Genomic DNA, 27284 nt, shown 5'->3' with positions numbered 1-27284 from the left:
TCCCCCCCCCTTTGACTTGGGAGGGGGCGGAGCGAGCAAAGAGCGGAACGAAGGCAGCCAGCAGCAGCAGCAGCAGCAGAAGCGAGAGCAGCCGCGCCACCGTGCACGAAAAAAGAAAAGCTAGGACCAGATTTTCTGAGCCCCCTCCCCATTTGGAGCCCCCTCCCCAGGCATGGCAGCCCTCCGCCTCTCCCCACGCCTCTTCCTGGGGCTGGGCGCCCTGCGGGGGTGAGTAGGGGCTGGGGGGAGGACTGGGGAGGGGAGGGGGATCTTTCTTGAGACCCCCCCACCCTCCCATCCATTTCATTGCAACGCAACCCCTTCCCCACTTTTGCAGGCCCGGCTGCCCCTCGGTTGTGACGCCCCCCGGCCGCCCTGGGAGACTCTACGCCGCCCAAGCCGCCGTCCAGGTAATTGTGGGGAAGGGGCTTCCTCCTGCTAGGCTCTACGGCTGGGTTGGAAGAGGTGCCTCGGTGAGGACTAGAAGCTTGAGCCTTCGAGATCCTGGAATGTCTTGCTTGCACCCCCGAAGACCCCTTTCCCCTTTCCCCACCCCTACCTCCCCGGGCTTTTAATTCTGGGTCTGGGGTCCTCCTTGCAACACACACACAGACAGACAGACACGGTTGATCTGGCTGGATCCCCACGACCGACCCGGGTTGACCCAGATGGGCGTCCGGACGGAGCCCTTGGAAGGGCAGCCGCGTCATCCCGGGAATATTTAGGCGCTGGATCTGGGGGAAAGGTGAGCGGGATGACAATGGCCCGCCGGAGGAGCCCGTCCCGGGGTGGGTGGGCGAGGAAGGAAGGAAGGAAGAAAAAGACCCCGGACTGCCCCCCTCCCCTTCCCTTCCCTCCTTTCTCTTTATCTTCCTTCCTTCTTTTTCTCTCTCTCATTTTCCTTCCTTCTTTTTCTCTCTCTCTCCTGCCTGCCTGCCTTTTCTGTCTTCCTTCCCTTCCTCCCTCCCTCTCTTTTCCCTCCTTCCTGTCTTCCTTTCCTTTCTCTGTCTTCCTTCTCTTCCTCTCTCTTTTCCTTCCTTCCTTCGTCTCCTTTCCTGTTCTCCTTCCTCCTTTCTCCCTTCCTTCCCCCTTCCCTTCCTCTCTTCTTATTTCTATCACCCTTCCTTTCCTTCCTCCCTCCTTCTCTTTTCCTACCTACCGTCCTTTCCTCTCTCTCTCTCCTTCCTTCCTTTTTCCTTCTTGCTTTTTTCTGTCTTCCTTCCTTTCCTACCTCTCTTTTCTTTCCTTCCTTCCCCTGTCTTTCTTCCCTTCCTCTCTCCCTCTTTTCCTCCCTCCCTCCTTCCTTCCTTTTCCTTCCTTCTTTCCCTCCCTCCCTTCTTTCTTCTCCTCCCTTCCTTCCCCCTTCCCTTCCTCTCTTCTTATTCCCATCTTCCTTCCTTCCTTCCTCCCTCTTTCTCTTTTCCTACCTACTTTCCTTCCTTCTCTCTCTCTCTCTCCTTTCTTCCTTTTTCCTTCTTGCCTTTTTCTGCCTTCCTTCCTTCCCTTCTTCCCTCTCTTTTCCCTCCTTCCTGTCTTCCTTTCCTTCCTTCCTTTCTTCCTGCCTCTCTCTTCCTTCGCTTCTTCTCTCCCTCTTTTTCTTCCCCCTCCCTCTCTTTTCCTTCCTTCCCTCCTTCCTTTCTTCCCTCCCTCCTTCCCTTCCTCTCTTCTTATTCCTAACTCCTTTCCTTCCTTCCCTTCCTCCTTCCCTCTCTTTTCCTTCCTTCCTTCCTTCCTTCCTCTGTCTTCCATCGCTTCCTCTCTCCCTCTTTTCCTCCCTCTCTCTCTTTTCCTTCCTTCCTTCTGTCTTCCTTTCCTTCCTGTCTCCCTATCCTTCCTCCCTCCCTCCCTCCCTTCTTCCTTCCTTCATCTCCTTCCCTGTTCCCCTTCTTCCCTCCCTCCCTCCCTGCCTTTCTCCCTTCCTTCCCCCTTCCCTTCCTCTCTTCTTATTCCTATCGTCCTTCCTTCCTTCCTTCGCTTCCTCTCTCTTCCTTCACTTCCATTCCTTTTTTCCTTTCCTTCCATCCCTTCTTCCTTCCTTCATCTCCTTCCCTGTTCCCCTCCCTCCCTCCCTGCCTTTCTCCCTTCCTTCCCTCTTCCCTTCCTCTCTTCTTATTCCTATCGTCCTTCCTTCCTTCCTTCCCTCCCTCCCTTCTTCCTTCCTTCCATCCCTCCCTTCTTCCTTCCTTCATCTCCTTCCCTGTTCCCCTCCCTCCCTGCCTTTCTCCCTTCCCTCTTCCCTTCCTCTCTTCTTATTCCTATCGTCCTTCCTTCCTTCCTTCCCTCCCTTCTTCCTTCCTTCGTCTCCTTCCCTGTTCCCCTTCCTCCCTCCCTCCCTCCCTCCCTGCCTTTCTCCCTTCCCTCCCTTCCTTTCCCCTTCCCTTCCTCTCTTATTATTCCTATCGCCCTTCCTTCCTTCCTTCCTTCCTTCCTTCCTTCCTTCCTTCCTTCCTTCCTTCCTTCCTTCCTTCCTTCCCCAACCAGCCCTGGGTGCCTCCCAGACTCAGGACCCCGACCGATGGCAGATTGCCATCCTGGGTTCTGTTTTGCCCCCTGGCGAGGTGTCCCTGCCCTTCCCTGCTCCCACAAGGGACTCTGAGCAGTTTACAAACAGTGTAAGGCAACCTCACAAACAACCGGCTGGCCCAACGCCCAGCGAGAACCACAAGAGGTAAAAACGTGCCAGTTGCCCGTAGGACTTCAGAAGGAGGCAGCCAAGGATCCGCTTAACGACGGAAGGTTTGTTTAATGACCACCAGAAAAAAGGGGCGTATAAGAGCTACACATTTTATGGCGGTGAAGACCTGCGGCTGCAGTGGGCAGCCTCCGTTGACAGCTGCAAGTCGAGGACTGCCTCTGAGGGTGAAATAATTGAAATAAGGGGACGGTTTTACAGCCTATTTATGGGGCCCTGGAATCTGTCAACCTGAGCGTGGCTGGACCGGATTTCACCGGGATTAAAAGCGGATCAGGACACACCACATGCTACAGCCGGCCAGCCTTTACCCCCTGTCCCGGCGGTGACCTCCCTCCATCCCTACCTTCTCCAGCTCTTTAAAAGGAAAAAAAGAAACTAAATTCCACGTTCCTGCAGCGTTGCATTTAAATTCCACTTTTATGCAGGGTTGCATTTAAATTCCACTTTTGTTGCAGTGCTGCATTTGAATTCCGTTTTTCTGCCACGTTGTACTTAAATTCCACTTTTATGGAGTGTTGCATTTAAATTCCACTTCTTTTGCAGGGCTGCATTTGAATTCCATTTTTCTGCCACGTTGTCCTTAAGTTCCACTTTTATGCAGCGTTGCATTTAAATTCCACTTTTGTGCAGCATTGCATTTAAATCCCATTTTTATGCAGGGTTGCATTTAAATTCCACTTTTATGCAGGGTTGCATTTAAATTCCACTTTTATGCCCTGTTGCATTTGAATTCCATTTTTCTGCCACGTATTTAAATTCCACTTTTATGCAACGTTGCATTTGAATTCCACTTTTATGCAACGTGGCATTTAAATTCCACTTCTGCAGCGTTGCATTTAAATTCCACTTTTTTAAACGTTGCATTTAAATCCTGCTTTTCTGCAGCGTTGCATTTAAATCCCACTTCTGTAGCATTGCATTTAAATTCCACTTTTCTGCAGCATTGCATTTAAATTCCACTTTTATTAAATGTTGCGTTTAAATGCCACTTTTATTAAACGTTGCGTTTAAATCCCATTTTTCTGCAGTGTTGCATTTAAATTCCTCTTTTCGGTAGCTTGGCATCCAAATTCCACTCTTATTAAACGTTGCGCCCAATTTCCGCTTTTATGCATCGTTGCGGCCAAACCCTTGAGATGAAGGTAGCACCCCATAAATTCCAACGAAGTTCACGCTGTCTGTCCCCCTCTTTTGCAGGCCGCCCCGGAAAAGCAGAGATTAAAGGCAGAGTCGTTGACCCAAGAAGAATCGGGGAAAAAGCATCTACCTACGGTACGTGGTCTTCTCTCCCCCTCTCCCTTTTGGGGGCGGGGGTCTCTGGAGCAATATTTGGGGGACTAATTTTGATGCAGCACGTGGGGTAAGGAAAGGCAGAGAAAAAGGAAGTAAATTTCCTTCTAGCTATTTCAGCTGCTCTTTTCTTATTGGCTGCCTCTATGTGATGTCATAGAAGGCCCAGAAGGGCTTGTGGAGGCCAATTGAGGAGGGGGGAAAGGACTACAGGTCCCATGTTTCTCAACCTTGGCAACTTGAAGATGGGTGGACTTCAACTCCCAGAATTCCCTAGCCAGCATGTCACTTTCCCGTCCCTTCTAACTCATTTTTAACCTATTTGTGTTATTTTTTTTCCCCACTTTGCTAAATTCAAGATATATTACATCTGCTGCATTCCCACCATCTATGAAGAAAGTTACCCGATTTTTTTTTTTTAAAAAAATGCAATAATTTTTGGAAAAGTCTATAGCCACTTTATATAGACTTTTCCAAAAATTATTGCATTTTTTTTTTCTTCTCTCCATGCTGAATTCTGGGAAACCTTTGGGAATTCTGGGAGTCGAAGTCCACAAGTCGTAATAGTTGTGAAACGACTCGAATAGACAAACCACAACTCCCATCAACCGTTTAATGGGCCCCCGCCCTCCCATCTTCCACCCTCAAGCTTATTATTATTAATTTTACACCTCCTCCCTTTTGGGTGTCGCCTGTTTCTGAGGTCAAGGAAATAGTCACCCCGAAACTCCTTTCTGGCTTGGCAAGTTGTTGTAGTCCTCAACTTAACAACAGTTCGTTTAGTGACCGTTCAAAGTTACGTCATTAAAGAAAAAGGGACTCATGACCGTTTTTCACACTTAACGACAGACCATAGAAAGTAGACGCAGGTAGTTCTTGACTTGACGCTTGGCCACTGACTTGTATTTATGACGGCCGCAAGGTCCCGGGGTCACGTGATCCCCTTTTAGTGACCTTCCGAGTCAACGGGGAAGCCGGATTCGTTTAACGACCGTGTGACTTGCTTTACAGTTGCGGGGGATTCACTTAATAACCGTGAGTAGAAAGGCCGTAAAAATGAGTCAAAACTCACTTAACTGTCTCACTTAGCCACAGAAATGTTGGGCTCCCTTGTGGTTGTAAATCGAGGACTAGCCTTATGTATATGTGTGTATATTTATATTTATATTTATATATATAAATATATATGCAAAAAATTAAAATCTCGGGTGTTTTCCCGCGTCATTATAAATAAGTTGGTTAAAATATTTAAAATCCTGGTTAAAATCCCAGCTTAAAATCTTCTAAAATTCCTTACAGAGCACTCTGCAAGGAGCACTCTGTAAGGAATTTTAGAAGATTTTAAGCTGGGATTTTAACCAGGATTTTAAATATTTTAAAATATTTTAAATATTTTAACCAACTTATTTATAATGACGCAGGAAAACACCCGAGATTTTAATTTTTTGCATATGCACACCCGCGAAAACATAAGAAGACTATATATATATATATGGCTTCTTATGTTTTCGCGGGTGTGCATATATATATATATATATATATATATATATATATATATATATATATATATATATATAAAAAATACTCCAGGAAAGTCTTCTCCGGATAAGAAACACAGCAGGGGAGACTAAGGCAGATTAGGGGAACTTTTCAAAATGGGGTGGGGGCTGCAGAGAGATTGGATGGGGGGGAGGGGGAGGGGACATCTGCCAGAAGGGGGAGTTGTCCTGGCGTCACAATCTGAGATTTTGACAACCTCAGGAATAGCGATTCTGGATCCTTCCCGAGGGATGGTGCCTTTTCTCTGCCCGGAAACAGGGACATGTCACAGGACTCGAACCCAGGACTCCGGAGCAGGCAGTGACTGAGTGACCCTTTAATCAACTTTTCTTTTTTCTCTCCCACCGCCAGGAAACCAAATCTTTTGCGGTGGGGATTTTCAAAGGCCAGATCATCACGGAGCAAGTCTTCCCTTATCCCTCAGGTAAAAATGAGTGGGGGGGGGCAGGATGGGAGGTGTGTTTGTGGGTCTGCGGGTTTTGTGCGTGCAGGGATTGGCTGGTTCAGCGCGTGGACGTATGTCTGAAACGACCCCTTCTTTGTTTGCTGGCTGGCAGCTGAGGCCTGTTTGCGGAGGACTGGGGGGCTCCAAGAGGCACAGGCGCCCCCCCCCACACGCCTGATGGGGAGGGGGGGCTTCCCCAGGAGGGTGCTAGCACAACAGTAGTCCTCGACCTACGACCGCAATTGCCACCAGCATTTCCGTCAAAGGTTTGAGCGAATCGCGCTCGATTTTACAACCTATTTTCCCCCTGGTCATTCATTGAATTGCTAAGGTTGTTAAGTGAATCACGTGGCCGTTAAGTGAATCCCCCATTGACTGCTGGGAAGGTCACAAAGGGGGATTCCCCTGACCCCCAAGATACTGCAACTAACATAAAAAACATGCCCAAATTTTCACCGTGGGAAATGCTGCAACGGTCGTAACTCTGAGGACTGGGCACAAGTCGCTTTTTTCCGTTCCTTGTAACTTTCAATGGTCCTTAAGCGAATTGTTGTCAGTCAGGAACTACCTGTATTTTAATTTTTGATTTTTGAAACGGGTTCCTCGTCGCGTCGTCTTTGGGTTTTTGCAACGCTGCAACGGTCGTATGTCGAGGAGTGGTCATGAATCCCATTTTTCAGTGCCGTTATAGCTTTGCATGGTCGCTAAACGAATGGACGTAAATCGAGGACTGGTCCTAAGTCCTTTCTTAAGTGGGAATGTTCACTAAACGAATGGACGTAAGTCGAGGACTGGTCCTAAGTTCTTTTTTAAGTTCGAACGGTCACTAAACAAATGAACATAAGTCGAGGACTGGTCCTTAGTCCTTTTTTTTTTCAAGTTTGAATGGTCACTAAACGAATGAACGTAAGTCGAGGCCTGGATGTAAGTTACCTTTTCCAGTGTCATCGTAACGTCGAACGGTTGCGGAAAACAAACGGACGTAGGTCGAGGACTAGTAAGCCACTTTTGATGGCTAAAGGAACGGACATAAGTCCGAGGACTGTCCCGCCCCAAATCATGCCTCCTTCTGATTTTGTCCCAGTCCTCAACGAGGAACAGACGCAAACTTTGCAGGAGCTGGTGGGTCCCGTCGGCCGCTTCTTCGAGGTGAGGGGGTGAAGATTGGGGGGGCGTTGGGTTTGAGGGCAGGTGGGAGGTGCCCCCCCCCCTCCAGCAATGCTCTCTGTCGGTGTCCCGCCACCCCCACCCCCCCCGGTTTCCGCAGGAGGTGAACAATCCGTCGCGGAATGACGAGCTGGCCCAGGTCCAGGAGAAGACGATGCAGGGGCTGAAGGAGTTGGGGGCTTTCGGGCTTCAGATCCCCACCGTATTTGGGGGTCTGGGGCTCACCAACACCCAGGTCAGTCCTGCCCCCCCCCCCCCGAGAGAGGGGGCACCCCCTTTTCTCCCCTGCGGGTGGGGCTCAGATCTTCGGCGGCTGAACTCTGCACATGCTTTGAAGCGTCCGGTACCGGTCCTTTGCACACAGCCTCTCTCTCTCTCCTCTCTGCCCCCCCCTCCTTCCCCCCCCCAGTATGCCCGCCTGGTGGAAATCGTGGGGATGCACGACCTGGGGGTGGGCATCGCCCTGGGTGCCCATCAGTCCATCGGCTTCAAGGGCATCCTGCTCTTCGGCTCCCGGGAGCAGAAGAAGAAGTACCTGCCCAAGCTGGCAACCGGTAAGGCCGGGCACGGGGGGGGAGGGGAGGGAGAGAGGGTGGCACTGCCAGGGTGGGGCAAGGGACCCCCCCCCCAAACCCAGGATGGGAATCCCACCCACCCCAAATTGAATCTTTGTCCCTGGCTGCGTTGCATGGAAGGAAGTTCATCCGGTGCCAGATTTTATTTCTCTTTTTATTTGTTTTATTTATGGTTTATTATGATAATCTTTCTTTCTTTCTTTCTTTCTTTCTTTCTTTCTTTCTTTCTTTCTTTCTTTCTTTCTTATTTCTTTATTTCTTTATTTATTCATTCATTCATTCATTCATTCATTTAATCAAATTTATATACCGCCCTTCTCCCGAAGGACTCGGGGCGGCTTAATGTTTTATTTTATTGATGCTTTATTTAGTTTATGATGTTTATTTTATGTACTTCATGTTTTGCTTATTTTGTGTTTTGCTTATTTATTTATTGATTGATTGATGTTTGTATTATACATTTATATAAGGGCCGTGCCCTTAAAACTTTCCTTTTCCAACAAGCCGGGCTGGCCTAACAAATCCATTTAAATGTTTTTAAATTGGTATGTTTCTTAAATTTTTTGGCCAAATTGAGGTATTTCCTTTTAATCTGTTCTTAATGTTTATATTATGTGTTTTTATCTGGCTGTACACCGCCCTGAGTTCCCAGGAAGAAGGGCGGTATATAAATTCGAAGTAAAATAAAAATAAAATCAAATAAATAATATAAAAGGAATGCCTTTTGTGTCACTTTCTCCCTCCCTCCTTCCTCGCCCCCCCCCTCCGCCCAGGTGAGCACATCGCCGCCTTCTGCCTGACCGAGAACACCAGCGGCTCCGACGCGGCCTCGATCCGGTCCAGAGCCGAACTCAGCCCTTGCGGTACCTACTACACTCTCAACGGGAGCAAACTCTGGATCAGGTGAGGCGGCCTTCCAGGTGGGGGGACGGACGGACGACACACAGGTGATGTGCCCCCCCCCCATTATCCAGAGAATGACTTTTAAACGGCCTTGAAATACAGGCCGTCCTCCCCTTCACGACCGTTCGTTTAGCGACCGCTCGAAGTTAACAGCGGCACCGGAACAAGGGATTTAGGACCGTGTTTCGCACTTACGACCGTTGCCGCATCCCCATGATCACGTGGTCAAAAATTGAGACTCTGGACAAGTATTTATGACAGTTGTAGCGTCCGGGGGTGGGTGGGGGCGGTTGTCACATTTTGTGACCTTCTACCAAGCAGAGTCAATTGGGGGAGGCGGGTTGCCAGATTCACTTAACGACAATGCGATTCATTCAAGCGCTGCCGGGATTCGCTTAACAACTTGATGGGCTCTCTTGTCGTCGTAAGTCAAGGACCACCTGTAATTTAGAAGGCCAAGAGGTCTGGAAAGCGAAGCTGCCCGGTTTTCTGCTCGATGCGAGAGGGACTCCTTTGGGCCTCAGTTTCCCCCCCGATTCTGATTAGCTCCTGCTGCTCCGATGCTGCATTTAATTCCGATGTGATTGATTAATTCAGAATTAAATAATTCTGACTTTGTATAAAATATACAAAAGTATGGAGGCTATTGCTTAACGCATTGTAAGCCGCCCTGAGTCTCCAGAGAAGGGCGGCATATAAAAATAAATAAATAAATAAATAATAATAATTCAGATTTTGATTGATCAGGATTGATTCCGGTTCTGGAGACAAGGCTTAAGTTTAAATTTTTTTGCATACCAATATTGCAGATGATGAATAAAACGCAGGTATTACGACCAGACTGGGAAGCAGAATTTTTTTTTTCACCTTCTTTTCCACGGTCGTTAAACGAATCGTGGTCATTAAGCGAATCCAGTGGTTGTTAAGCGAATCGGGCTTCCCCGTTGACTTTTGCTCCTCCGAAAGACCGGTCAGGTGATCTCCTGGACACCACAACCGTCATAAATACATGCTGATTACCAAGAGTCTGAATTTTTACAATACCGAGAATGCCACGACAGTCGTAAGTGCGAGGACAGAGCCCAAGACTCTTGTTTTTCCTTGCCGTGGTAACTTCAAACGGTCGCTAAACGAGTCTGCCATTTTCTGCAAAAAGACAAACCAGAAGGCAAAAGAGGGAAATAAATAATCAAGAATTCAATTCGCGGAGGTCTTTTACGGGAGGGGGGACAAGGATGAGGGTCCTAAAACCGCCTTTTCTCACCCAGCAATGGCGGCATCGCCGAAATATTCACCGTTTTTGCGAAAACGCCGCAGCAAGACGAGACGGGGAAGATGAAGGACAAGGTCACGGCCTTCATCGTGGAGCGGGCTTTTGCGGGGGTCACCAGGTGAGCCATCGAAGGACACCCCGCCCCCCCAATATCCAAGCATTGGAATTTTCAGTTCCTTTTGGGGTACGGAGACAGGCTCTCCCCCCCCCTTGAACCGGTGGGGCGAAGTTTGGAGCAGGGCAGAGAAGGGGAACCCCGCCCCCGGGGTCTCCTGGGGCAGGGGTCTCCAGCCTTGGCAACTTTAAGACTTCTGGACTTCAACTCCCAGAATTCCTCCACCAGCTTCACTAGACTTCAGCTCTATGCCTGCTTACTCTTTTGTAATCCCTTCCTCTGCAATTCCTCCGCATGATTGAATGGGGAATTCTGGGAGTTGAAGTCCACAAGTCTTAAAAGTTGCCAAGGTTGGAGATCCCTGTTCTGGGGTGTCTTAATTTCCCCTCCTGCCCCCCCCCAGCGGCCCCCCCGAGAAGAAGATGGGCATCAAGGCGTCCAACACGGCTGAAGTCCACTTTGATAACGTCCGAGTGCCGGTGGAGAACGTTCTAGGCGCGCCAGGCGCCGGGTTCAAGGTGGCCATGAATATCCTGAACAACGGGCGCTTCGGGATGGCAGCCGCCATGGCAGGCACCATGCGGGCGCTCATTCACAAGGCGGTGAGTGACTTTGGGGCCCCCACTTTCTTCTCAGGCACCCCCATTGAAGTTATCCAAATTACGACCGTGATTGAGTCCCAATTTTTTTGTGGCTGAGCGAGACATTTGTTCAGTGAGCTTTGCCCTGTTTTACGACCTTTCGTGCCAAGGTTGTTAAGCGAATCACTGCAGTTGTGTGGTAACTCTAATGCTCGACTTACGACCGCAGTTGAGCCCATAATTTCTGTTGGTAAGCGAGACATTTGTCAAGTGAGTTTTGCCCCGTTTTACGACCTTGCTTGTCAAGGTGGTTCAGTGACTCCCATGTCATTAAACGAATCCGGCATCCTCATTGACTTTGCTTGAGGGAAGGTGATCAGGTGACACACCCCCAGGGACGTCATAAATGTGAGTCAGTTGCCAAGCGTCTGGTTTTTGATCATGTGACTGCAATGGTCGTAAGTATGAAAAATGGTCTTTAGTCACTTACTTCAGTGCCCATGTACCTTTAAAAGGTTGCTGAATGAACGGTTGTAAGTCGAGGACTAGCTGTTTCCCCTTCTAAACCTTACTCTCTTTTTTTCCCTTTCTCTCCCAAAGGTGGACTTTGCCGCCAACCGAACTCAGTTTGGGGAAAAAATCCACACTTTCGGAGCCATCCAGGAAAAACTCGCCCGCATGGCATTGCTCCACTACGTGACGGAGGTACGGGCATGCAAAACGGGTGCCCCAAGTGTCATTTCTCAGGTCTGTGTGGTTCCCGGCTAACTTGGCCACCTTGAGGACTAGAAACTTAGTTCTTCCGAAATCAAATCTCTGACACCGATCCGGAGACCACACCTTGAAAGAAAAAAAATTAGCGTATAATAACGTAAAAACCCTTTCTGTGAGACTTGTCGTCCTCACCATAACGACCGGAATTGAGCCCTGAATTCCAGTCGTAAGTCGTGCCGGGCGTTAAGTGGGTCACTACGGAATGGCATCCATTTTTAATGACCTCTTTAAGTGAATTCATTGTCTCAATGGGTTTTCGGGGGTTTTTTTTGCCAGAAAAGGGAATTAGACACATTTGTGGCAAAATCTTTTTGAGTATTTATATTTTTATTAAATGTTATTTGATTGTGTGCAATCAAAGGTTTTGCGTTGTATGCTTTTAATGCAGTAATAATTAATAGTTAATATTTAATCATTCATATAATTAATGTTAATTAATATCGAATCATTGTGTCCTTTTAATACAGCCAGGCACCCAGATTTCCCCTGTGGCAAGAGGGACAACCAATAAATTTAATTAAAATGAATAAATAAACACAGTTTAAAAACCCCATAAATTCTGCTCACATGACCGCAGGATGCTACAAACGGACGTAAATTCAACCCAATTTTCTAGATCCTCTACAATATAATGCTAAAAAAAAATTACTGTTATTAAACAATATTTTAAAATTTTAGTCAATGGCATACATGATCAGCACCAACATGGACCGGGGGGCTTCTGACTTCCAGATCGAGGCGGCCATCAGCAAAGTCTTCGGCTCGGTGAGTGCTGGCGAGGGTACCAGGGTGCCAATCTGGTTATGGTTTCTGCCCCCCCCCCTCACAGCCCCTGTGGCCCTTTGGCCTGCTTGGGGAGGGGGGGGGTCTCTGCAGGCCAGGAAGTGGGACGATGTCACCCCGGGGCTGATCCACAGGATGCAGTTTGCATCAATCACGAATGTTCTCCTCTCATCAGTTGTGGGTGGTGGAAGGGATAGAGGGAAAGAAAGGGAAGGAAGGAAGGAAGTTGAAAGAAAAGAGGGAAGGAAGGAAAAGGAAAGAGAAAAAATGAGAAAGGAAGGAAGGAGAGAGAAAAGGAAGGAAGGAAAACGAAAGAAAATGGAGAGAGAAGGAAGGAAGGAAAATGAAAGAAAAAATGGGGGAGAGGGGAGAGAAGGAAGGAAGGAAAATGAAAGAAAAATGAGAAAGGAAGGTAGAGAGAAAAAGGAAGGAAGATGAAAGAAAAAATGGGGAAGGGAGAGGGAGGAGAGAGAAAAAGAAGGTAAGAAAAGGAAAGAAAAGGAAGGAAGGAGAGAAAGAAAAGAAAATGGAAGAAAAAAGGGAAGGAAGGAAAATAAAAGAGAAAGGAAGGAAGGAGAGAAAGAAAAAGAAGAAAGGAAAATGAAAGAGAAAAATGAGAAAGGAAGGTAGAGAGAAAAAGAAGGAAGATAAAGAAAAATGGGGAAGGGAGAGGGAGGAGAGAAAAAGAAGGTAAGAAAAGGAAAGAAAAGGAAGGAAGGAGAGAAAGAAAAGAAAATGGAAGAAAGAAGGGAAGGAAAATAAAAGGAAGGAAGGAAGGAGAGAAAGAAAAAGAAGAAAGGAAAATGAAAGAGAAAAATGAGAAAGGAAGGTAGAGAGAAAAAGAAGGAAGATAAAGAGAAAAAATGAGAAAGGAAGGTAGAGAGAAAAAGAAGGAAGGAAAATGAAAGAAAAAAGGAAAGAAGGAGAGAGAAGAAAAGAAAATGGATGGAAAAAGGGAAGGAAGGAAAATGAAAGAGGAAGGAAGGAGAGAAAGAAAGAAAGAAGAAAGGAAAATGTAAGAGAAAAATGAGAAAAGAAGGTAGGAGAGAGAAAGAAAAGAAAATGGAAGAAAGAAAGAGAAGAAAGGAAAATGAAAGAAAAATGAGAAAGGAAGGTAGGAGAGAGAAAAAGAAGGAAAATAAAGAGAAAAATGAGAAAGGAAAATAGGAGAGAGAAAAAGTAGGAAGGAAAATGAAAGAAAAAGGAAGGAAGGAAGGAGAGAAAGAAGAAAAGAAAAGGGAACAAAAAAAAGGAAGGAAGGAGGAGAAAAAAAGGAAAATGAAAGAGAAAAAAGGGAAGGAAAATGAAAGAGAAAAATTGTGGAAGGAAGGAAAATGAAAGAAATGAAGGAAGGAATGAAGGAGGGAGGGAGGGAAGGAGGGAGAAAAAGAAGGAAGGAAAATGAAAGGGCAGAAATGGGGAAGGAAGGAAGGAAAATGAAAGAGAAAAAAAATGAAAGAGGGAAGGAAGGAAGGAAGGAGCCGTGCCTGTCATATCCAGACAGGATCCTTCCTTCCGTGTTGCTTTGATCTGTCTTTTTTTCCGCCACCTGCAGGAAGCTGCCTGGAGCGTGTCAGACGAATGCATCCAGACCATGGGGGGCATGGGCTTCATGAAGGTCAGTTTATTTGGGGGGGGGAGATGGGGGGGGCTAATATCCAGGGTTCAAGTTAGCTTCGTTTATTTAGGCGACTCTGGAAAATGGGAGCTTAACAAGCATCTCCCAAGAAGCTTTTTTTTTTTTTTACGGGCCCTTTGGAACCTATTCAATCTCCTGGTTTTTTTTTATTTCTTTCAAAATGGTTTCCCGCGGAACCGGTGAGGAGGCTGGTCTCTTCGCTGATAACGAGGAAATTATCATTTGTCAATGTCTGTTTCCGTCGGCGCTTCTCAACCTTGGTGGCTTTAAGCTGGGCGGACTTCCAACTCCCAGAATTCCCCAGCCAGCCAGGCCTGTTTTTTAATTCTCCTGCCTCTTCGAACGGAGAGATTGCAGAGGAAGGGATTCTAAGAGAGTACGCCTCAAAAGGAATGCATTCGTGCTAGGCTAGGGAATTCTGGGAACTGAAGTCCCCCCAGTTTAAAGTTGGGAACCCCTATCTGGTTTCCTGAAGCTTTTATCGGCTTTATCGGAGAACCAAAGATTGCCTTAGCTTGTACGGTTTACGTGCCAATGTTCAATGATGGTTTAATCCACGCACCGGTCTCGGCTCAAGCATAGATCTGAGCAATGAGCACCATTAATGTCATCAAACCATTTGGCCTCAATCAGTTTCATTTCTCTCTCTCTCTCCTTTTTCTCATCCTCTTTGTCCTACTTCATCTCCTCTTTCTCTTCTTCTTTTCCTTTCTCTTTGTTTCTCCGTCTTTCTTTCTCCTTCTCTTTCTCCTCTTTCTCCTTCACTTTTCTCCTTCTCTTTTTCTTTCTCTTTCTCCTCCTTTCTGTTTCTCCTCCTTTCTCCCTCTTTCCCTTTCTCCTTTCTCTTTTTCTCCTCTTTCTGTTTCTCTTTCTCCTCCTCCTTTTTCTCCTCCTCTTTGTCCTTCTCCTTCTTCATCTCCTCTTTCTCTTCTTTTTTTCTTTTCCTCCACTTTTTCTTTCCCTTTCTCCTTTTCTTTTTCTTTCTCCTTCTCTTTCCCTTTCTCCTTCCCTTTCTCCTCTTTTTCTTTCACTTTCTGTTTCTCCTTTCTCCTTTTCTTTTCTCCTCTTTTTCTTTCTCCTCCTTTCTCTTTCTCCTCCTCCTTTCTCTTTCTGCCTCTCCCTCTCCTTCCCTTTCCCTTTCTCCTTCTCTTTCTCCTTCTTTTCTCCTTCTCTTTTTCTATCTCTTTCTCCTCCTTTCTGTTTCTCCTCCTCCTTTCTCTTTCTGTTTCTGCCTCTCCCTCTCCTTCCCTTTCCCTTTCTCCTTCTTTTCTCCTTCTCTTTTTCTTTCTCTTTCTCCTCCTTTCTGTTTCTCTTTCTCCTCCTTCCTCTTTCTCCCTCTCCTTCCCTTTCTCCTTTCTTTTTTCTCTTTTCTCTTTTTCTTTTTCTTTCTCCTCCTTTCTGTTTCTCCTCTTCCTTTCTCTTTCTGTTTCTGCCTCTCCCTCTCCCTCTCCCTCTCCTTCCCTTTCCCTTTCCCTTTCTCTTTCTCCTTTTCTCCTTTTCTCCTTTTCTTTTTCTTTTTCTTTCTCTTTCTCCTCCTTCCTCTTTCTCCTTTCTCTTTTCTCTTTTCTCTTCCTTCTTCTCTTTCTCCTCTTCCTCTTCCTGCCATCTGATCTCCCCGGCTGCAGGAAAGCGGCGTGGAACAAGTGATGCGGGATCTGCGCATCTTCCGGATCTTCGAAGGCACCAACGATATCTTGCGGCTTTTCATTGCCCTCTACGGGTTCCAGGTGCGTGACTTTTAGCGACGGGCGAGATTTGGGGGACCCGCACTAAGCTGCGGGGGGGGGACGGGGGACACAAATGGGGACGGGTAGTCCTGACCCGTTAGCCAGTGGAGCAGCGGGGCAGCGGATCCAGAGAGGTACGACGTAAGGAAATCCAGCTTTGATCTTCTCCGCTGTCTGTCCAATTTTCCTTCTGGTCCAGAATGCCGGGAACCAGCTTCGTGGTTTGCAACAAGCCATCAAGAACCCCTTTGGCAATGCTGGGTTGTTGGTCAGCGAGGCGGGGAAACGAGTCCGCAGGTACGCCTCTTTCCTCCCCGATCAGGTGTGGGCGGATTCCGCTTCCCAAAGCCGGGAAAATACGGTGGGAGGAGAGACGAGAGGACGTGGGAGGAATCCTGCCGGCCGTGGCGTCACCGGAAGACGGTGATTCGTGGTTACAACTAAGCCAGGATGTTCAACAAGCCAACATGGCTTCCCTATCGCTCTAAAAAGATCACAGGATGTGGGGCTGTCAGCGAATCTGGCCTCTCACTATATTAGACAAACTTTTATTCTCCAGAAATTTCTCTCTTAACGTCCCAGAGGTAGCAAATGCCTCCGTTCTCAGAGGTGAACTGCTCCTGCCATTGGAGGCTCTCTATCTATGGGTTTGTCCTCGTCTTAACGACCACGATTGAGCCCCGAATTTATGTTGCTAAGCGAGACATAGGTTAAGTGAATTTTGAGTTTCCTTGCCACGCTTGTTAAGGGAATCCCTGCCGTCGTTAAGTGGGTCACACGGCTGTTAAGCGAACCTGGCTCTCCCCCATTGAACTTTTCCTCATCAGAAGGTTGCAAAAGTGGATCTGGGTCGTAAGTACGAGTCAATTGCCAAGCGTCTGATCGAAATTCAGTCACGTGACCCAACGGTCATAAGTGTGAGAAACGGCCTTAAGTCACTTTTCCCAGTGCCATTGGAACTTTGAACGGTCATTATTTATTTTATTTATTTATTCAATTTATATGCCGCCCCTCTCCGAAGGGCCATTAAACGGTTGTTAAGTGAGGACTACCTGTAATTTGTGGCTAACAAACTCAGCCTTTTTCCAGCGAGTCTGTCTCCTTTTTTTTTTATTATTATTATTATTATTTTTAAAGCTACCGAGAAGATCAGTTTCCATTTTGCGGCAGTGAGTTTCTCTCTTTATTATTTCTACGTTGCCCGTCAAAATCTTTTTGAGTTTTGGTGGGGGTTTTTTTTTTTTTTGGTTCTCCATCCGTCCGTCATTTTTCCCATCGAACCCTGAGCTCCCATCGACTTCAAAAGCAAAACACAAAGCCATCGTTTCCGCTTCGTTTTATGACCGAAGGGTTGTGTGAATGAGTCCATCTCCTGCTCCCTGTGGCTCTGCACATTTTAAATCTCGCTTTGTGACCATTTTGTGGCTGCTCTGTGTTTTTAGGGTGGGCTTGGTGGAAAGGAGGGGGGGGTTTGGAAAGAGTTGTGAAGCTGCTTCTCACCCCCTTTATCTCTCCCAACCCCCCCCCAATCTCTCCAGGAGGGCAGGCTTGGGGACAGGAATCACCTTAAAAGGTGTGATACATCCAAGTTTGGAATCCAGCAGTGAGCAGGTAAGTCTTTTGTGTGTTTTTGTGTGTTTGTACCCAACGGCTCCGGGATACGATTATCCTCCGACAGCCAGACAGACAGCTGTGGCACTTAACGCACACACTTAGTCCTCAACCGCACAACAGAGCCCAAAATTTCCGATACTAAGCGAGGCAGTCGTTAAGTGAGTTTTGCCCCGTTTTACGACCTTCCATGCCGAGGGGGTAAAGGGAATCGCAGCTGAACCGTCAAATGACCGCTACAAAGTGAGACAGTCATTAAGTGAGTTTTGCCCCGTTTTACGACCTTCCATGCCGAGGGGGTTAAGGGAATCGCAGCCTCAAATGACTGCTGCGAAGCGAGGCAGTCATTAAGTGAGTTTTGCCCCGTGTTATGACCTTCCATGCCAAGGAGGTTAAGGGAATCGCAGCTGAACCCTCAAATGGCCACTGCGAAGCGAGACAGTCGTTAAGTGAGTTTTGCCCCGTTTTATGACCTTCCTTGCCAAGGGGGTTAAGGGAATCGCAGGTGAAACCTCAAATGGCTGCTGCAAAGCAAGACAGTCGTTAGGGTGAGATCTGCACCCGTTTTGCCACTTTTGGTGCCGTAGTTGTGAAGTGAATCATCGCAGTTGTTAAGTGAATCCAGCTCCGCCATTGATTTGGCTTGCAAGAGGGGATGACACGACCCCGGGATGTCATAAATATGAGTTAGTTGCCAAACGTTTGAATTTTGACCACGTGGCCAATGAGGTTGCTGCGTGTGAAAAATGTGTGAAAAATGGTCATAAGTCATTTTTTTCAGTGTTGTTGTAACTTTGAGCGGTCACTAAAGGAACTGTTGTAAGTCGAGGACTACTTGTATATAAGACTTGAACCTGTTTTAGCCATGAAAACCAGCTGGGTGTCTTTCGGACAATGACCAGGTGACAGTGAGTTCTAGTCCCACCTTAGGCATGAAAGAAAGCTGGGTGACTTTGGTCCAATCACCAGGAGACAGTGAGTTCTAGTCCCGCCTTGGACATGAATGCCGACTGGGTGACTTTGGGCCAATCACCAGGAGACGGTGAGTTCTAGTCCCGCCTTAGGCATGAAAGCCAACTGGGTGACTTTAGTCCAATCACCAGACGGCTCTGAGTTCTAGTCCCGCCTTAGGCATGGAAGCCAACTGGGTGACTTTGGGCCAATCACCAGGTGACAGTGAGTTCTAGTCCCACCTTAGGCATGAAAGAAAGCTGGGTGACTTTGGTCCAATCACCAGGAGACAGTGAGTTCTAGTCCCGCCTTGGACATGAATGCTGACTGGGTGACTTTGGGCCAATCACCAGGAGACAGTGAGTTCTAGTCCCGCCTTGGACATGAAAGCCAGTTGGGTGACTTTGGGCCAATCACCAGGAGACGGTGAGTTCTAGTCCCGCCTTAGGCATGGAAGCCGGCTGAGTGACTTTGATCCAGTCCCTCCCTCTCAACCCAGCCCACCTCACAGGGTTGTTGTGGAGAAAATAAAGAGAGGAAAAGTTGTGTCTTGAATTATTTATAAAAATAACAATAAAAGCAGGCTATAAAAAAAAGAAACAAATATATCGTATTATTTAGGGTCGTCACGTGGGCTGTTTTTAAGAAACTGTCAGTTGGGGATGGAATTGGGGTCTCGGGGAGCTTTCCCCCCCCCTCCCATGCCAGGTGGGCTTCAGACGGGTTCGACTACAAGCCCCAGGCTGCTTAATTCCCACCATGGGAATTGTAGTTCTCCCATCTCGAAGGCTGGAGGTGCAGAAAAGCTGGGCTCAGGGCAGCTTCATCCCCCAGAGGGCAGGATTGTTACACCCCTGGGGGGGGGAGCTTGGGGGTCTTGCCTTCCCCTGCCCCCCTTGCGCATTTTGGATCACCCCCCCCCACCCCTCCTCTCTCCCCCTTTTCCAGGCCGTCGAAGCCATTGACCTCTTTGCGGGCGTGATCGAGAACCAGCTTCTCAAACATGGAAAGAAAGTTGTCGGTGAGTTTGGGGGGGGGGGGCTGAGGTGGGGAGGGGGGACCCCCATGGATTGCTTACCAGGAGGGCCTGGCTGGAGGGACAAACCTCTGCTTCCCCCCCAAATACAGGTAGTCCTCGAGTTAACAACCGCAATGGAGTCCCCCAACATTTCTGTTGCTAAACAAAACATTGGTTACAGTGAGTTTTGCCTCATTTTACGACCTTTCTTGCCACCGTCGTTAAGCGAGTCACTGCGGTTGTTAAATGTGTAATTGATTTTTATTTTATTGGGGTGTTTTTAAATTGTGGGCCGAAATTGTTTAATATCTTTTTAAATTGTTTTGAATTTTTGTATGCTATGTTTTACCTTGGCTGTTCGCCACCCTGAGTCCTGCCGGAGAAGGGCGGTATACAAATAAAATAAAATAAAATAAAATAAAATAAAATAAAATAATAAAATAAAATAAAATAAAATAAAATAAAATAAAATAAAATAAAATAAAATAAAATAAAATAAAATAAAATAATAAAATAATATAAAATAAAATAAAATAATAATAAAATAATAATAAAATAATAATTAAATTAAATTAAATTAAATTAAATTAAATTAAATTAAATTATTAAATTAAATTAAATTAAATTAAAAATAAAATAAAATAAAATGAATAAAATAAATAAAATAAAATAAAATAATAAAAAAAATAAAATAAAATGAATAAAATAAATAAAATAAAATAATAAAATAAAATGAATAAAATAATAAAATAAAATAATAAAATAAAATAAAATAAAATAAAATAAAATAAAATAATAAAATAAAATAAATAAAATAAAATAAATAAAATAAAATAAAATAAAATAATAAAATAATAAAATAATAAAATAAAATAAAATAAAATAATAAAATAAAATAAAATAAAATAAAATGTAAGTAAGTAAGTAAGTTAATCTCCTGGTTGTTAAGTGAACCTGGCTCTCCCCCGTGGACTTTGCTCGTCAGAAGGGGATCACGCGACCGTCATAAAACACATGCCTGGATTTTGGTTATGTGACAACAGGAGATCCCGAAATGGTCGTAAGTGTGAAACATGGTCCTAAGTTGGTTTTTTTTTCATTTTTTTTTAAATTGGAGCGGTCACTAAATGAAATGTTGTAACTTGAGGACTGTATGTAGAAAGGCAGCTGGTGTTGTGAACAATTCGCGAGCCGCCTCCTTCGTTTGCAGCCCAAAATGTTGCGAAAGGGATCCCGGAGACCAGAGTTAGAAGCTGCCGTAAAAGCCCAGGTGGTCCTCGACTTATGACCATTCGCTTAGTGACTGTTAGAAGTGGCAACGGCACTGAAAAAAAGGGAATTAGAACCAGTCCTCGCAGTTAACAACTGTCACATGGTCATGGGATCAAAATTCAAACGCTCCGGCAGCTGACTCGTATTTATGACGGCGGCAGGGTCACGTGATGCCCTTTGGCGACCTTCCCAGCCGGCTTCCGACAAGCAAAAAAACGGGGGAAGCCAGACTTGCTTAATGACCGCCCAACTCGCTTAACGACTGCAGCTGTGACAAAAAAGGTTTCACAGCTGTGACAAAAAAAAAAAAAAGTTAAAAATTGGGCGTCAGTCCGCAACTGCCTGGCTTAGCAACGGGCAGTTTGATTGCCGTTTGCGGTTATAAGTCGAGGACTGCTTGTATTGATCCGTCTTCTCTCTGCCGTTTGCGAGATTTCAGCCTCGGCTACTGTGACTCTTCTTTTCTCCCTTTCTCTCCAAAATTCCAGAGGAGCAGTTTATGCTGAAACAGATCGCAGATAGCGCAATTGATATCTATGCCATGGTGGTCGTTCTGTCCAGGTGAGCCTTCGCTGCCCCCCAAGAGCCCTCCCCCCCTCCCCCTCAGATCTAGGCTGCATTAACAGAGGGGTAGAATCAAGTATTAGCACCGCTTTATAAATTTAAAATCTCCCACGCCTGTTCCTTTTTTTCTCCTACCTCCCAGAGTGGAGAGATCGCAGAGGAAGGGATTAGAAGAGAATAAGCAAACCACAATGGGGATACTTACCATGTGAAGTGTTAATACCACTTTATAAGGCCTTGGCAAGACCCCAGCATTTCCCAGCCAGCCATGCCTGGGTTTTTTTTCCTCCTACCCCCTAAAGTAGAGAGATCGCAGAGGAAGGGATTAGAAGAGAATAAGCAAACCACAATGGGGATACTTACCATGTGAAGTGTTAATACCACTTTATAAGGCCTTGGCAAGACCCCAGCATTTCCCAGCCAGCCATGCCTGGGTTTTTTTTCCTCCTACCCCCTAAAGTAGAGAGATCGCAGAGGAAGGGATTAGAAGAGAATAAGCAAACCACAATGGGGATACTTACCATGTGAAGTGTTAATACCACTTTATAAGGCCTTGGTAAGGCCACTCTTGGAATCCTGCGTCCAGTTTTGGTCGCCGAGATGTAAAAATTATGTGGAGACTCTTAAGAAAGAGGGCAGAGAAGAGCAACAAAGAGGATGAGGGGACTGGAGGCTAAAACGTACGATGAATGGTTGCGGGAATTGGGTCGGTCTCGTTTAATGACAAGAAGGACATTAAACGAGGGGTGGCATGATAGCATCTTCCCATATTTGAGGGGCTGCCCCAAAGAAGAGAGGGAGCCAAGCTATTCTCCAAAGCACCTGAGGGTAGGACAAGAAGCAACGGATGGAAACTAAACAAGAGGAGAAGCAATCTGGAATTAAGGAGAAACTTCCTGACAGTGTGGACAATTAATCAGTGGAACAACTTGCCACTAGAAGTGGTGGGTTGCTCCATCACTGGAAGGTTTTTTAAGAAGAAATTGGGCAGCCATTTGTCTGGAATGCTTGAGCAGGGGGTTGGACTAGAAGACCTCCGAGGTCCCTTCCAACTTCGTCATTCTGTTATTCTAAAAAATTTAGGCAGGAAAGGATCGATCGGGGATCCAGGATCTGCCTTGAGGACCCAGTGGGTGGTTTTAAGAAATTCTGAGCAAACAAAGGAGATTTCTAGTCCACTTAAAACAGCACCGATTAAGTTGCGCCCTGCCGAACGTCCCACCTAGTAATTCAGGTGCGAGTCTTACCTTCTCTTTGATTTTACTCTCCTCTTCGGTTTACGTCGAAAGAGCATCGCGGGCGCTGGAGCAAGGACAGGCCACGGCCCAGCACGAGAAGATGCTCTGCGAGACCTGGTGCATGGAGGTAGGCCTTCTTTGGGTGGGTGGGGGTGGATGGGGAGGGGGGGGGTCAGTATCTGTGGAGGGCTGCCCCTGGCCAGGACTTAGCCTGATGGGGGTGGAGGGAAGGAGGGAGGGAGAGATGTGGAGGTGGGCAGGAAGGTACGTGAGTCACAGATTCACCCCAAGTGTCCAGCAGTCTCAAGATAAAGGAGGGAGGCAGGAAGGAGAGAAAGAGAGAGAGATCGAAAAGGGAGGGAAGATGGGAAAAAGGAGAGAGAGAGAGAGAGAGAGAGAGAGGAAGAAAAAATAAAGAAACAAAGAGGAAGGAAGGAAGGGAGAGGCAGAGAAAAAGAAAAAAAGAAAAAAGGAAGGGAGAGATAGATAGATAGAAAGAAAGAAAGGGAGAGAGAGAAAGAAAGGAAGGGAGAGACAGAAAAAGAAAAGAAAAAAGAAAGGAAGGGAGAGATAGGTAGAAAGAAAGGGAGAGAGAGAGAAAGGAAGGGAGAGGCAGAGAAAAAGAAAAAAGAAAGGAAGGAAGGGAGAGATAGAAAGGGGGAGAGAGAGAGAAAGAAAAAGAAAGACGGAAGGAAAGAGAAAAGAAAAAGAACAAAGGGAGGAAGTAAAGAAAAAAAGGGAGGGAAAGAAAGAAGGAAAGGAAAGTAATGGAGGGAGGAGAAAGAAAAAGAAAGAAACGAAAGGAAGAAGGGAGTAAGAAAAAGTGAAAGAAAAAAGGGAGGAGAAGAAAGAAGGGAAGGAAGGGAAGAAAAGTAATGAAGGGAGGGAAAGAGGAAGGAGAGGGAGGAAAAGGAAGGAAGGAAGAAAAAAAAATTAAGGATGGGAGAAAGCCAGAAAAAGGAGGAAAGGCAAGAGAGAAGGGAAGGAAGGAGAAATAAAGATGGAGGTGTCGATAAAGAGACAGATAGCTAAAGAAAGAAGAAAAAAGAGGACGGAAAGAGAAAAAAAAGGAGAGGAGAGGGAGGAAAGAAAGAAAGAAAGAAAGGAACAGGGTTTGGCAGGGTTTTTTTTTTAAATTATTAAGAAAAGCAGGGATGGTTTCCAGTGGAACTCACCCCCACCCCCCAAAAGAAACGGTGAGAACCCCCCTTGTGTCGCTTACCTGAAAGGGACGTCCTCCAGGGAGGAGGGGGTCCCAGTTCTCCCGGGCGCTGTTAAAATCCTCTTTATTACCCAGAGTTCAATTCCGACGGCGTCCGCGGAGGCAGCCCAGGTAATCGGGTTAGCCCCGCCCCCAGAGAGGATTTGGGGGGGGGGGCTTTCTCATCCAGTTCTCAATTTAGCGAATGGAAAAGCAAGATAATAGATAAATAATTGGCACGAAATAATTTATCAGTCCTTTGCAAGACCGATAAATTACGAGCGGAGGGGGAACTTCACGTAATTAGAAAACGTAGCTAAATAGGACAGCCTTTAGGGGCAGGTGGGCGGCCACCCGAAGGCCGCTACTACCGGTTTGCCCCGAAGGTGGGCTGAATCCCACCTCTGATTTACGAGCGGAAGGCTAGCAGCGGTGCCCGCGGAAGTTGTGCAAGTTTCCCACGCCGCAGGGCTCTCCTAAGTTGGCAAACTTTTTGTGGACTTCAACTCCCAGAATTCCCCCCACCCCACCCCATTCACCCATGCCTGTGGGTTTTTCCCTTCCTCCCTAGAGTAGAGAGTTTGCAGAGGAATATGCTCACACATGCACGTGTTTTAGAGAGTTTATTAAGTATATCCACGAGAACTCACTTGGCAAGAGAAGTTCAGAGTTTCCCAAGGCACGACGTCCAGCAGGAAGCACAAACAAACACACACCAAACACTGTACACCGAACATGTTCCCATGTTTCCCGTGTATCACGGCAGGCAACGCCTCCCTCTGCCTGCCGTGATAAATAGCTTTCCGGTGCGACCCGTGAAGACTGGTGAGGCCCTTTCCAAAGTAATCTGGCAGATCTCCTTTGCTCTTGTCTTTTCTCTGCCCTGTGTGCTCTCGGATCCAATACAGAAAGCAGTTCCTCCTCTTCACTGACCTGCAAACTGTCCCCAACCAAAGTCCCCTCTTCCCCCCCATCATAAATCTCATTCGGCCGGCAGTTCAGCGTCATTAATTAAGCCAGTTCATGATATGCCAGGAATGAGCTCACCATCCTTCCCCGAGCCGGCCTAAGAATCGGAGGAGGGAGACATCACAAGGAAGGGATTACAAGAGAGTAAGCAGACATGGAGTTTGAAGGCCACAAGTCTTAAGAATGAGCTTATCCTTCCCTCGACCCGGCCTCCGAGGAAGAGTCAGAGTCGTCGTCCAAGGGAGACATCGCAAGGAAGGGATTAAAAGAGAGTAAGCAGACATAGAGTTTGAAGTCTACGAGTCTTAAGATCTGGACATGCGTGCGCATAGACCATGGTGTTTGTCAACTCTACGACTTTGGAACCCTCTTCTTCTCGTTCTCTTTTCTCCTAACCTCAAAGTTCTTGGTGTTTGTGTGTCTTTGTGTGTTTTGACTAGGGGGGGGCAGCTTCTCATCTTCCCTCTCTCTCTTTCCTCAGGCCTACAAGCGTGTCACTCAGAACTTGACCTCTCTTTCGTCCAGCACCACCCAACAAATCTTCAAGAATTTTCGGGTCATCTCCAAAGCCATGGTGGAGAAGGGAGGAGTGGTCTCTCCTTACCCCCTGGGTTTCTGAGACCCTCCCCCTCCTCCTCAGCTCTCAGCTTCGTTCCTTCCTGGGTGCAACAGGGGGTGCTGCAGCTTTTTAGGGTGGAGCATTCGAGTCACATCCCCTCCCCACTGGGAGACCAGATGTCATTTTTTTTGGGGAAACTGCACTCCGAACATCCGCAGGTAGTCCTCGATTTACGACCACAATTGCAACCGGAATTTCCATGGCTAAGCAAGGCAGTTGTTAATTGAGTCGCCCCCAATTTTGCAAGCTTTTTTGGGGGGGGGGGCATGGTTATGAGCCACTGCCGTCGTTAAGCGAATCCACCTTCCCCACCGGAATTGGCTTGTCGGAATCCGGCTGGGAAGGCCGCCAGTGGGGATCCCGGGATCCTTGCGACCGTCGTAAATACGAGCTCGTTGCCAAGGGCCCGGATTTTGTGATCACGTGACTTGAGGACGTTGGCGACTTATGCCATAAGTATAAGAGCTGCTTTAAGTCATTTTTTTTTCCAGTGATGTTGTAACTTTGAACGGTCACTAAACAAGCGGTTGTAAGTCGAGAACTGCCTGTACTTGCAAATCCAGCCGTCCTCCTCGTTTTGCCCGTTCCTGTAGTTGCGCCTTCCCTTCTGGGAATTTGCTATTAAATGTTTTTAATCCAATAATCTGGAGAGAACGCGGAGTATTATTGATGGGCGTGGGCGGGAGGATGAATGCGCCAGGAATGGATGCCGCGTAACGCCGGGAATTTTCACATTATTTCCAGATGATCCGTCGGATTGGAAAGGTAAAAGCTGCACCTGGTGAAGGCAGCTGTCTTGAGTTGCAAAATATTTTTAAAGGTGGGGGGGAGAAAGAAGAAGGGGATTCTCAGCCCGTAGACAGCGGCGAAAAACACGTGGAACTCTCTGGAAAGTCGCGGCGAAGTTACAAATTTGGGTCGGTCGGTCGCACAATCTGCCTGAGATTGGATTTTGCATTTTTGTCCATCCGGGGAGGCCTTCCAAGGACCTGGGATCGTTTAATGATAGTAAAGGTATCATGTATGCAGGATGTACGCAGTTCCAAGGAAAACAATTTGCAATTGACTGACAGATTTTTGTCAACGTCCTTTCCAAGTCAAACTGGCTTTCGCAATTGACGGATTTTTGTCAATGTTTTTCCAAGTAAAACAATTTGCAATTGATTGACGGTGATTTTTTTATCAATGTCCTTTCCAAGTAAAATTGACTTTTGCAATTGACTGGCAGTGATTTTTGTCAATGTTTTTACAAGTAAAATTGACTTTTGCAATTGACTGACAGTGATTTTTGTCAATGTTTTTACAAGTAAAATTGACTTTTGCAATTGACTGATGGTGATTTTTTATCAATGTCCTTTCCAAGTCAAACTGTCTTTTGCAATTGACTGGCAGTGATTTTTGTCAATGTTTTTCCAAGTAAAACAATTTGCAATTGATTGATGGTGATTTTTTTATCAATGTCCTTTCCAAGTAAAATTGACTTTTGCAATTGACTGGCAGTGATTTTTGTCAATGTTTTTCCAAGTAAAATTGACTTTTGCAATTGACTGATGGTGATTTTTTATCAATGTCCTTTCCAAGTAAAATTGACTTTTGCAATTGACTGACAGTGATTTTTGTCAATGTTTTTACAAGTAAAATTGACTTTTGCAATTGATTGATGGTGATTTTTTTATCAATGTCCTTTCCAAGTCAAACTGTCTTTGCAATTGACTGACAGTGATTTTTGTCAATGTTTTTACAAGTAAAATTGACTTTTGCAATTGATTGATGGTGATTTTTTATCAATGTCCTTTCCAAGTCAAACTGTCTTTTGCAATTGACTGGCAGTGATTTTTGTCAATGTTTTTCCAAGTAAAACAATTTGCAATTGATTGATGGTGATTTTTTATCAATGTCCTTTCCAAGTCAAGCTGTCTTTTGCAATTGACTGACAGGAATTTTTGTCAGTGTTTTTCCAAGTCAAGTTACCTTTTGCAATTGACTGATGGTGATTTTTGTCAACATTTTTCCAAATAAAATTGACTTTTGCAATTGATTGACGGCGATTCTGTCAATGCTTGTTCCAAGTCAGGTTGCCTTTTTCAATTGACTGATGATAATATTTGTTAATATTACTCTAATAATATTATTTGATTAATAACATTTGATTATGTTCAAATGGTGCTGCGAATATCTTGAAGATACACCCGAGTCATCTATTCCTATCATTAATCATTATAACTTCCAATCCTCTCGGTCAGCTAGAAATATGATCTACTGCAAGAACCGAATTTAAAAATGTGATAGAGAACAAGTACTAGTTCGTACCTTT

The 27284-nt window shown here is 46.1% G+C and overlaps 1 protein-coding gene across 1 annotated transcript; it reads left to right on the top strand.

Annotated features, from left to right (window-relative positions):
- On the top strand, positions 1–25613 carry ACADVL (acyl-CoA dehydrogenase very long chain). Its single transcript, XM_060684727.2, has 20 exons — positions 1–228; positions 338–410; positions 3893–3967; positions 5897–5969; positions 7075–7139; positions 7258–7392; positions 7567–7711; positions 8506–8635; positions 9904–10026; positions 10427–10625; positions 11205–11309; positions 12057–12143; positions 13717–13779; positions 15426–15527; positions 15727–15824; positions 17066–17138; positions 19038–19110; positions 20868–20940; positions 22233–22308; positions 24833–25613. The coding sequence occupies exons 1-20, from the start codon at positions 173–175 to the stop codon at positions 24968–24970; spliced, it is 1962 nt and encodes a 653-aa protein (XP_060540710.2). The 5' UTR covers positions 1–172; the 3' UTR covers positions 24971–25613.
- The last annotated feature ends 1671 nt before the right edge of the window (positions 25614–27284 follow it).

This window comes from Pantherophis guttatus, chromosome 4, assembly GCF_059756535.1.
Source record: "Pantherophis guttatus breed Tessera chromosome 4, ASM5975653v1, whole genome shotgun sequence".
Lineage (NCBI taxonomy): Eukaryota > Metazoa > Chordata > Lepidosauria > Squamata > Colubridae > Pantherophis > Pantherophis guttatus.
This window is presented reverse-complemented; position numbering and strand designations above follow the sequence as displayed.

Excerpts from the sequence above, each read along its gene's own strand:
- ACADVL (XM_060684727.2), top strand. The coding sequence starts at position 173 with ATGGCAGCCCTCCGCCTCTCCCCACGCCTCTTCCTGGGGCTGGGCGCC. Across the intron at positions 411-3,892 it reads CCGCCCAAGCCGCCGTCCAG|GCCGCCCCGGAAAAGCAGAG; the intron begins GTAATTGTGGGG and ends CCTCTTTTGCAG. Across the intron at positions 10,027-10,426 it reads GCTTTTGCGGGGGTCACCAG|CGGCCCCCCCGAGAAGAAGA; the intron begins GTGAGCCATCGA and ends GCCCCCCCCCAG.